The 11,811-nt window shown below is 35.0% G+C and overlaps 1 protein-coding gene across 1 annotated transcript; it reads left to right on the top strand.

Annotated features, from left to right (window-relative positions):
• The first annotated feature begins 10,717 nt into the window (after positions 1-10,717).
• On the top strand, positions 10,718-11,547 carry LOC116249842 (protein TIC 20-v, chloroplastic). The gene has a single exon (XM_031623138.2). The coding sequence runs from the start codon at positions 10,857-10,859 to the stop codon at positions 11,478-11,480; it is 624 nt and encodes a 207-aa protein (XP_031478998.1). The 5' UTR covers positions 10,718-10,856; the 3' UTR covers positions 11,481-11,547.
• Positions 11,548-11,811: the final 264 nt, after the last annotated feature.

Genomic DNA, 11,811 nt, shown 5'->3' with positions numbered 1-11,811 from the left:
GCCATTGTCCTTTGTTTCTAAAGGATTTATCTAAAACCTAATGGTGTAAAGGGGTACGATATAACAAGCAGGTGAAAATGCAGTAAGACTGTTCTTTGCCTATTAAACACTCTTTCCTAACTATACAAAAAAAAAAAAAAAAGCTCTAGGGGAATTATGGGGGTTGGTAAGAAGCAGTAAATTTTTTAACATTCATTAAAATCTAAGGGAAAGACGACGCATTAGGTGCACTGATATATATGCCCTCTATTTTGTCTTTCTTTGATAAATTTTTTTCTTTATCTTTTATTATTGATGATTTTTTTGGCACAAAATGACGTTCTTGTTTGATTTTTATTATATTTATGTTCGAATTTGCTTCTAGGTTATCCCATTTTTCATTTTTTCCAAAAATAACTTGGTTCAAAAGAAGAGGAAGCAGAGGCAGCCCTGCTGAAAGAAAAGAAACAAAAAAAGGATTCCGTTCAGAAACTAACAACAATACTAGTAGTAAAGTGTGAAGGTCTTTGACTGCTTAGAGACCTTCAATTGTACATTTTGAAGTGTTAAAGCTGCTTCAGATGGATAGCTGGAGGGGTGTTGGTGCACCGGTGGGGTCAGTAGCCTATAGGCAGCCGATTTACAGTGCAGCCGGGGCAACACCCCTTGGGATGCAAACAGACACACCTACTCACTCAGTAACTTACAGTGCAGGTGCACTCCTTAGTGACTCCTGGGGCAGGGGAAGGGGAGGCTTCGGCTGTCACTCGGTGATAGAACTTTCCTCACTCATCTGACAATTGCTCCAGATCCAAACAGATGCATTTCTAAGTAGTAAAGTGAAGATATTTTCTTGGGTAAAGTGGTTTTTGTTTAATGTAAATTCAGACAAAAACTAATGGTGAGGATTGGAGCAACCAAACTATTCTCTTCTGAAAGTATGTGATTTTCTGTTAGAGATTAAAGATAATTATGGGAAAATCAGACCTTGACTACCTAACCAATGTTAGCAATCTAATTTCTAAGCTGTTGAACCTTCAATTGAACAAGAAATAGACTTAAAAGTTAAGGGCTCCCTTTACAATTAGCTAAGACTTATGTTTCATATGAAAGCTTGAAAATATGAGCTTACTTATTAAGTAAGAAATTCAAACCCCCCTTAAGACAAGAGGAAGAGGGAGGGATGGAGGATATCATATCTCCTTGATGTCCTATCACTGCACTCATCTTTACTTCAATCTCTTATGGGCTTGTTGACTTATCAGGTAAACCATGATCAGCTTTATTGCTGTTATAAGACATGTTTTACTAACTTGCATAAATGCATACGTGTAATATGTTTTACTTTGAAGATCAATATTGCATGAGGAAGCGTATTCCTTGTACGGAGAAATATATATATATATATATATTGCATATTTAAACTTGTGGAGTTAGATGGACATATATTTAAACCTTTGGAGCACTAAGAAGTATGTATATTTGAATGACTTACATGTGAGTTTACTTTTAAATTTGTGTGTTTATTTCTTAGTTCATGCCATAGCAACACCTAGTTTAGCAGAAAAATACTGCCTGGAACAAAAGTTCGAAGCCATCAAACACATTGCCAAAATGGAAGGTGAAATTAAAGTTTGAATCCATATTTGCCTGGCAAAAAATATCTGGAGAGCACTTTGTCTCACTTTTCGTTTCAACAAACAAACAGGAGTCATAAAAAAATATAGACTTCCTGTCCACACATCCTATTTTTCACCTCTATTCCTATCGAAGCTCAAATTATGAATTAAAGAAAAATAAAACATGCAGGGTTAGGTTGTGATGCAGTGATTAGAGTTCCACATTCTAATCCCCGTGGCAAAAGCACATGAAAGCAAGAATAGAATGGTAGGTATTGGAAAACGACGGGGAGCTTCAATAACAAAAAGGGATTAGAGTGTTTTTTCATCAGCAGGTGGCCTTAAACAAAACAAAATAGACCCATTTAAGATGTCTGACCCTTAGATCTGAATTGGATCTCGGGTCCAACAATAAAAAAGTTCCAAACCTACAATGTCATAAATAACCAAATTAACCACATCCAAACCCTAAATGGAACCGATTCTGAGATCTGGTTTAACTCTAAACTACATTGCATCCATCTTTCTGGGTAGGAGACTTCAGCTCCTGACGAAGATGATGATATCATGCTGTAAATGGGTAATGATGTAGTGAATGTCCTTTGGCCCTCCTTGAGTAGGTGCCCAGGCGTCCTTGGCTTACTGAGGTAGAAGTGAGACACAATCCACTGCTAGAAGTGCATCACTGGCATGTGTATTCAACGGTGGAACCATTGTCTGCAAGGGTCCATCAGGTATATAACTGGTTTGAGCTGGTTGTAAATCTGATGCTTCATTTGAATCACAGGACAACAAATCAGCCAATAAATCATGACAATCCTTATAAGGCATACCAACAATGAGTGGCACCTTATTAGAGTCTTTCTTCCTAGTTAAACAAGACTCCCTACTAAGTTATAGGATGATCTTTTTAGCCTTAAATTTGAAGGTATAAATGTTCATGGATAACTGTACTGTAATATTACCATTAGCACCCTAATAAAATATTACTGGCAGTCATAAGGACTACATCATACCAAACCTCTTCCTTGTAGTAGTCTCTCATAGAAATTTCACCAAGCACCAATGATAGAGACTTCATCTAGACCACGATACCTTGTAAGGATGTGGTAGTTTCTTAAACTTGAGGTACAACTGATCAACAATAGGTTGAGAAACCATATTCTCACACGACCCACTATCTATAGTGACACTACAAACATACCGCCTCACAATGACACTTTGTCTTAAAAATGTTGTTTCACATCCACTTATATAGAGACATGCACTTTGGGTTTGCTAAGATATGAGACACATATAAGAGGTTTGTTTACATGTAAATTTTTATATCAAACCTTACATGTAGACTATATAAATGAATAAAATACATGTATTCGCTTTTGTTCCTTGTGTGACATTCCGAGGGACGGGACCCGACCTATCTGTACGAGGTCTGACCATTCTTAGCACCTTTACTAGGGATGACCAAATCAAGGACAAAACCAAATGTTCTAATTCATAAGTCTAAATGTCGTTCAAAATCTAAGAAAACAAACATACTCTAAATTTTGAAATCATACTAGGTAGATCTCAAAAGAAGATTGATGAACATAGAAAATTCAATATGATGTTTGTTCATGTATGAATCATCATATATCAATGCAAATTGAGAGCCAGATCTAAAATGATGCATGCAAAACTAAGTCATGTAGATCTGGAATCCGGTCTCTACTAGGACTGAGATGTAGGACATGGACCTAACAAGGAGATCTAAATTTGAATCCAAATCCAAAAATTGAGATCAAGATTTGAGATATTCTTGTTCTAAATTAAAATAGAAGACGTTCTAAAGGTATAAAATATAATATCATGTTAGGGAAATTCAAGATCCAAAATCTGAGATCTGAAATCGTGGTTCAATATCTATGATCTAATATTTGAGATCCAAAATCTGAGACACAAAATCCATAATCCAATGCTTGACATCCGAACCTGATATCCAAAATCTAGAATATTAAATCTAAAATCCAAGATCCAAGATCCAATATCTGTAATCCAAAATCTGAAATCCAACATCCATAAATTGAGATCAAAGATCCAAAATCTAAAGTACAATCTAAGATTCAAGATCCATCCCATATCCATGATCTCAAATTTATGATTCAACACTCATTACGTAAAATCTGATCCAAAATCCAAAGTTCAAGATCCAAAATCTAGTACTTAAAATCAAAGATCCAAGATCTAAAATCGATGATATGAAATTTATGATCCAAAATCCATGATCCCATGTTTAAAGTTCAAGATATGAAATCCAATGATTGACATCTAAGATACAAGATCCAAATTCTGAAATCCAAGATCTGAGATTCATGACCTAAAATTCATAATTCGAAATTCAAAAATTAAAATTCAAGATCGATAATCCAAGACCTGAAATATAAAATCCAAAACCTAAGTTCTGAGATCCAAAATCTTATATTCAGAGTCCATAATCTACAATCCACAGTCGAGTAAAAAGAAAAGAATTTGACGTTACAAGAAAAATAAAACTATGTCAATGTTGATTTGGAAATCTATTCAACTGTCGCAGCAATATTTCTTCCTAAATAACAAAATCAGAGATGATCACAAAATTATAGACAAAAAATTAGCTAAAAAAGCACATAAATTGACACTGATAGTGCATACATTGAAAGTTCCCCTCAAACTGAATCATACAAGCCTTGTATGCCAGTGTGGAAATAAGAAAATAAAGTTGTTCATTTTCAAGTGATTTTGTAAATAGACCGGCTGGTTGGTTTTGTAAATTGACATGAGAAATAGAAATGGTTCGATTTGGTAGTTCATAATGAACTAAATGACAGTCTACATCAATATGTTTAGTTCTCTCATGAAAAATCAGATCTACTATGATATAAAGAGTCACAGTAAAGTTGTGTTAGCTCTTATAATTTAATATGAAGATCACTAAGTAAATAACAAAGTCAAATAATTTCACAAGCAACATTTGTCATTGCTTGATATTATGCCTTTGCGGATGAGTGAGAAATAATTCTTTGGTGCTTAGTTTTCAATGAAATCATGCTAGAGACGAAGAATATGTAGTACCCACTTATGGATTTTCTTGTTTTGTGGCATCTGATTCACAAAAGACTATTCAAATGCGTTTAGATGAAACAGACAACAATAGTCTCTGGCCTAGTTTATTCTTTAAATAGCATAAAGCCCGAAAAGCAGTTGTCATGTGAGGTTTCACAACAAACCAAATGTCATGATAGGTAATAGGAAAGTATATTAGTCTTTCTACTAAACATTGATAATTTTGAAAACAATGTGGTTCTCCATTGGTTAAGGATAAACTTAACTTTTGCTCCATGGACAAAGAACATGATTTGCAATTCATGAGACCAAATTCATCCATAGTATCAAAAGTATATTTTTCTTGACCTATATTGATGCCAATAGAGGACCAAGATACTTTTAATTCCAAAAAAAATATGAGTCCACTTTTTTCCTTCATTTATTGCTCAAATATGTCTCCAAATTGTCAATCGTGGTTTCATTGTTTCCCCAATAATGAAACCATCAACATATACCAAGATTGCAATAATTTAACTAGCTTGAGAGAAATTGAAGGAGTAATCAGCCTTTGATTGAGAGAATCCATATTAAAGTGGGGCTTGAGAAAATTTGGCAAACCAATTTTATAGGGCTTGCTTCAATCCAAAAAAAGATTTATTTTACTCACACACTATATTCAACCCTTGAGGTGTGTATCATGGAGATAAATCTATATAGACAACATCTTCTGAATTACCATGTAAGAAAGCATTGTGAATGCCCATTTAATATAAAATCTATTTTTTTGCTAAAGCTATGGCCAATAAACATCTAACAATAATAAGTTTGGTAAATGACATAAAGGTCTCATGATAATTGAGACCTTCTTGTTGAATAGATCTTTATGCTATAATACTAGCCTTGTAATGCTCAATTGAATCATTTAACCTCTATTTCACATGATATACCTATTTGCATCCATTTGGTTTCACTATAAGTGAAAGTTCAGTAAGAGACCAAGTGTTGTTCTCCTCAATCGCATGGCATCTCTCTAATGTTTATTTATTAGAGCTTGAGAGTAGGTTTTAGCATTTAAAAATATAGGACACGAACATAGAATACTTGAGATGAAAATGAGAGAAATATTGAAGGTGGTGCAAACTAAATAACTATACGATAATTTAAGCATGATAGAATGATGTCTTTCTGTTAATGACATATGAGTGGTGGAAGGATAAAATTTGGCTTAAATGAGCATGAGAAGCCTACAATTTGGTTTGACTAATGTGTTATCAATCCATGAGAGCTGAAGGCAGTATCTAGTTGAAGTTTCTTAGCTGAAACATATTAGAATAAAACTCAATGAATGGAGATGAAAATATGTTTAAGTCTTGGTTAATGAAAGGAGTGGAAATATGCAGCAATGGTTCACAGACGTCATCTTTGGTCTTGCAAGAAGGAAATATATTTTCATAAAAAAAAACATCCTTAGAAGTAAAAACAAATTTTCACTCTAAACATAAAATTTGTGCATTTTTTTTCAAATAGATATCTAATAAAAATACATTTCCTTTTTTTGGAGTCAAATTTTGATTTATTTGGATCTAAATTTGTAGTATAGTGAAACATTCAAAGACTTTGATATGGTAATATGAAGTTTTGACCCAACAAAATTTTCAAATGATTTCGTTTCTTGTATTTTGGAACAGACTCTCTTGACTAACTATGTGGTAGCAAGAACACTTTCTCCCCCAAAATCTTTTAGGAAAGTTAGTTTGAAAAGAGCCCAAGCAATTTGAAGAAGTTATTCATGTTTTCTTTCTACTACTCCATTTTGTTAAGGAGTAGCAACACAAGTAAGTTGGTTACCAACTCTATTTTCAAGAAAAAAAAAATGTTGTATGAAATTTGAGAATAATTCAGATTCATTTTTTGCCTCAATATTTTAAATATTTTTTTCATATTGAGTTGTGGACATAAAAGAGGAATTTGAGAAGTTATTCCACTTCAAATTTGTGTTTCATCAAGTATATTCAAGTTTGCCTAGAATAATCATCCACTATGCTTAAAAAAATAATGAGAACCATTACTTGAATCAAAAGAGTAGGGTCTCCAAATGTTTACATGAACAAGCTCAAATATAGATTTACTTTTAATGAAATTAAGAGAAAAATGTAGGCGAGCTTGCTTAGCTTGATAACACACATCACAAGAGCAATGACTGTTACTAAAACTAAGCTTAAAATCATATGCCAAAAACCTCTTCATGCGAGAGGAAAAGGGATGTCCAAGTAGCCAGTCTCCAAATGGCCCTATTATGATTGTTGTTGATGATGGATAAGGCCATAGGTTACCCACTAGTTTCTTCACCCATCTAATCCTCATATGTGAGACAAGGTCCTGAATAACATAAGAGTGAGGAAAGAAAGTGACCAAACATTTCAATTGCTTAGTTAATTAACTAACAGACTAGATATTAAGCTTGAAAGAAGGTATGCAAAAAATGTCCTTTAATGTGATAAAATTTGAGACTTTAACATCACCTTCTTTAATAAAAGAAACACGATTTACATTAGGCAGTTTAAGAGAAACATTAGAAGTTTTTGCAGAACTAAGAAAGGCCGGACAACAAACAATATAATTACTAGCAGTTGAGTGTATAGTTCAATATTGATAAGAATGTTTGTGGAAAGATGACACACCAATAAATTTTTTGTTGTAATAGATTTTCCTTTGACTAGAGCCATAATTGATCATACTCACTCTTGATAAGAGCAACAACATCAGTACTTTTTGGTTTCTTCTCACTTAAAGCTAACCATTAGGAATCTTGTTTCCACCAAAGAAGTTTTTTCTTATTCTAAGGACACTGAAGATGCATTTTGAAACAACTCCATGAAGATGATGGTGTGAATGATAGCCATGGAGTTAGAAGTAGTTGCCATCACTATGGCTAATGACATTGCAATGAGAGCAGGTTGGTCAAGACTTGCAACGAAATTTCTACCTTTCACTTTTTTGATTAATCACAAATATTGTTACATTTTCATGATTAGAGTTGGATGAATAACGAACTGCTTGTTTCTTACTTGTAGTTAGTATAGATTGAGACTCCCCTTATTGCTCTTCTTGAATTATTAGATTGTAGAATTTAGTAACACTTGGGAGCGGTTCCATAAGAAAGGTTTGACTATTGATGTGATCATACAATCCATTTAAATACATCAACTGCTGAAATACCCTTTTTTTGTTCTAATCATTTTGTCAAGTCACCAACAACACCACATAAGCAAGTAGGAGGTTAACAATATGAACGAATTTCATCCCAATATGTTTTTAGTTGGAAAAAATATGTTGCAACACGTAAAGAGAACCTTGTTGCAAATGGGAAATAGCCTTCTGAATATGATACATATGAGGAGTAACACTTTAAGAAAAACAAAGTAACACTTTGAGAGAAACATTCTTTTAAATCATTACAAACTTAAATAATGGACACAACAATACGATAGTGTTGGGTAAGATCTTCAGATATAAAATTTAATAATCATGATAAAACTATATCATTACAATGTTTTTATTTGAGAAAATCAGAGAAACCAGAAGTGGGTTGAGGTATGGAACAATCAATAAACCTGACCTTATCCATGACAGCAAATGCCATAAGCATGGCACAACTCCAAGTCGGATAGTTTGAACCATCCATGACTAAGTGACTAAAGCCATCCTTAGATTGTCAGAATGATGCAGATAATAAACATCCTCTTGAGAAGTTCCATTAATGAGACACATATTATTATGTGTATTGATTAGAAAAGGGGTTGACCATGAGAATGAACGACAAACTTACTTGCTGTTGGAGAAAATCATAGTAACAAAAAAGGACAAGAAGAGGACATTCACACATGGATATAAGATGCAGAAAAAATAGTCAATTGCGCTCCTTTGATGCGCTTTGTCAATGTGGTCAAGAAGAGCAAGATGGTAGGCAATGCAACAAAGAGACACTATGCATACTTTGATACCATGTGAACTTTTAGTATAAACAAGAATTGAGAATAAAACATGAGAAAAAGTTTATTGTTCTATATACAATCCAATGAAATTTATAGAAGTTACAACAAAAGGAAAGCATTTACAACAAAAAGGAAAGAATTGAAAGTTACAAGAAAAAGGAAAACGTTTCAACATTGATTTGGGAAATCTCTTCAAACGTCGCAGCAAGATTTCTTCTTATAGAAAAATCACCACAAAATTGTAGATGAAATTATAGCTGATAAAGTGCATATATTGACACTGATAGTGCACATGTGGACATCCAAGTGCATTCTAGGATTATTTTTTCTTACCTATTAGTTTCCTTCGTTGAACAAATGAGAATGAGAGTTGCTTGTTCCTTTAGTTTTTAGAGCTGCATAAGTAAATTTCATCTTGTTTGAAGCGGGGGATGCAATTGTTAAGCAGGAGTATGCATTATTTTTAGTTGGTATTGTAGTCACGTTTCACCATCATATCATATCATAAAATGGCTAGACAAGTCATGCCTCGTTTTCTTCCTAATAGTCAAAATAGCATATTCTGTGAATGATGATCCCATAAAAATGGGTTCTTAGCACTAAAGGTGTGTTTTTATAGACCGAGTCAAGTTTCTTGAAAAGATCATTTATGCTAAATCATTATAGTTTTACACTATTTTTGCCTGACTTTTGATCAAGCTCATGTTTTGCAGTTTTGAGGTCACTTTTATGTTTTTTTTTTTTAGGTTTTCCTAGAAAAAACTCCAATGTTGAGAAACAAAACATGATTCTTATCAATCTATTTGTTTTCCACTGGTGTGATTCTATATTCTGTCACATGTGCTCTAAACCATTTTTCATGTATGAGAGCTCATGAACTAATTACTTTTCCCAGGAAGTTCCTTATGGGAGGTTGACGCTTTGCTCCATCACTATCGTACTCCTATAGTCTCTAGGTCGGTTTATCCTCTCACTTGACAATGACTTGATTATTCAAGTCAACTGGATGCATTAGAACTGAATTTGCTCTACAATTGGCCACTTTAACATCTATATCCATAGGAGTTGTTTCTATTATTGTAATTGTCAGCTCTTTCAAGATTATTTTTGTGCAATTGGAATTTTTTTTATGTATTTTTTTTATGCAGCTCTGATGTTGAGTTGCTTCTACATTTGCTAATATCTAGTGTGAAGAAAAGCATTGTTGACACATGCATCACTCTCACCGACTCGATAGGATTCATCGAAGTTGAAGTAGCGATGCTATTTATTTCTGTCATTGTGTTTTTGAAGCTTTAATGTGGTGAAAGTGCCAACAACGCCAACAACACCAATGTGGAGAAAGTGCCAACAATGCCAACAACACCATCATTGATGTGATAAGGCGCATCAAAACTTATAAAGCTCCGACGTGAAATAAAAGTGTTTGATACTAGGACTGACACAAAGAAAAAATGTCACATGTGGTTCTGCTACTACATCTGCATGAGTTCAATGAGCAGAACGTTATATATTCGGGCCTTAGAACATTGATGTATAGATCTCTATAACGTTGATGTATACATTAGTGTTTCTAGCTAGTTTATTGGTCTATGTATACACATCTTTATAATCTGTTTGTATAACATATAACTTTCAAAGATGAATACTGGGCTAGCTTGCGAAACTTTTCGAACGGTGTTTATTGAAGAATTTAGTTTGAGAGAATACTGGAAGAAGGCTTCAGCACCCCAAAAAAAAAAGGGTCTTTACTAACGTGAGAAAAAATGTATGCAATGTTAAACAGGTCAATAAAATAGTCACTTTATTTTTAGAACTTCTTTCTTCGTGGGTCTTGATCTGGTTCAAAACCAGTACTAATGTTGAACGATGATCAAAATCTGAACGAGATCCGGTTTAACGTTTCAAATCTACGAGCAATGAATTAGTTTTGTGTCAGATACCGATGAAAATTGAATTCCGATTGTTTCACTTTGCAGCGTCTCAACCGAGTCTAAACTAGTCCGACGCTGGGAATCGGATAATACTGGTTCGTAATGATTGACAAATATCTTCTCCGCTCGGTAGCTCCAACGATAATCCAAGCCTACACCATCCAATCTGCGTCTAAGGGAACTCCATGGAGTGATTTGGTTTCTCGTCTCTTCCCAGCCTTCTCTGCAGTTGGGAACCTGGGCTGAGAAATTCGTCGGCTGCATCAATGGCCGCACCCTTGCATCCACTCTCCATCTCATTCCTTATCCCTCACTCCAATGGTCAGCTGTCGCTCTCCCTCCGTTCCTTCCCTCTCTCTAGGAAAACCCACTTCAGAAATTCCAGCGCAAGGCGAAGACGCGTAGAGGCAAGGGCCAAAGGCGATTCTGTCGACCCCCCAGATCGTCTAATCTCTGCAGTTTGCTATTTCTATCCATTCTTTGACGGCATACAATACGGAAAGTACGTCATCACTCAGTTCTCTGCACTCCAGGTGCTGATTCAGCCTCTGGTGCCCGCAATAAGGATCTTCAAGGGCTTCCCTCTAAATGGGTTCTTAGTGTTCTTGACCCTCTACTTTGTAGTTGTTAGGAATCAGAACTTCAGCCGGTTTGTGAGGTTCAACACGATGCAGGCCATTGTTCTCGACGTGCTGTTGATTTTCCCTGACCTGCTGGAGAGGAGCTTTCAGCCCAGGGAAGGGTTGGGGCTGGATGTGGTGATGAGTCTCGACAGCACGGTATTTCTGTTCCTCTTGGTGTCCTTGCTTTATGGGTCTTCTTCTTGTTTGTTGGGGCAGCTGCCCAGGTTGCCGATCGTTGCCGATGCTGCCGACAGGCAGGTTTTTTGATTGCCATTTATTGACTGTTGAAGGTTATACTTATAAGAAATGAAGCAATCTCTCTAAATTGTGGTTTTGTCCTGCTCTATTTATGGGTTTTTTAGAGGAAGCTGCATCCTGGTTAGTCAATAAGCTGCTGCAACTACTTCGTGGTGTTACTATTTACTGACACTGCATGTTTAAGTCTTAAGATGCTCAAAAATGTAGGACAGGCAACACTCTGCAGTTTTTTTGGCCATTGTCTGACACCATCGATCCAGTAACTTATCTTTTAACATAGGCTACCGTCATCTCAGTAAATTATTCCAGTCCACAATGTCGTAGCTCCTCTCATGCCACA

This window comes from Nymphaea colorata, chromosome 3 (assembly GCF_008831285.2).
Source record: "Nymphaea colorata isolate Beijing-Zhang1983 chromosome 3, ASM883128v2, whole genome shotgun sequence".
NCBI classification, from domain to species: domain Eukaryota; kingdom Viridiplantae; phylum Streptophyta; class Magnoliopsida; order Nymphaeales; family Nymphaeaceae; genus Nymphaea; species Nymphaea colorata.
Note: the sequence above shows the minus strand (reverse complement) of the source record. Positions and strands in the feature narration are given on the sequence as shown.

What these genes read in the sequence shown, in the direction of transcription:
- LOC116249842 (XM_031623138.2), top strand. Translation starts at nt 10,857, where the DNA reads ATGGCCGCACCCTTGCATCCACTCTCCATCTCATTCCTTATCCCTCAC.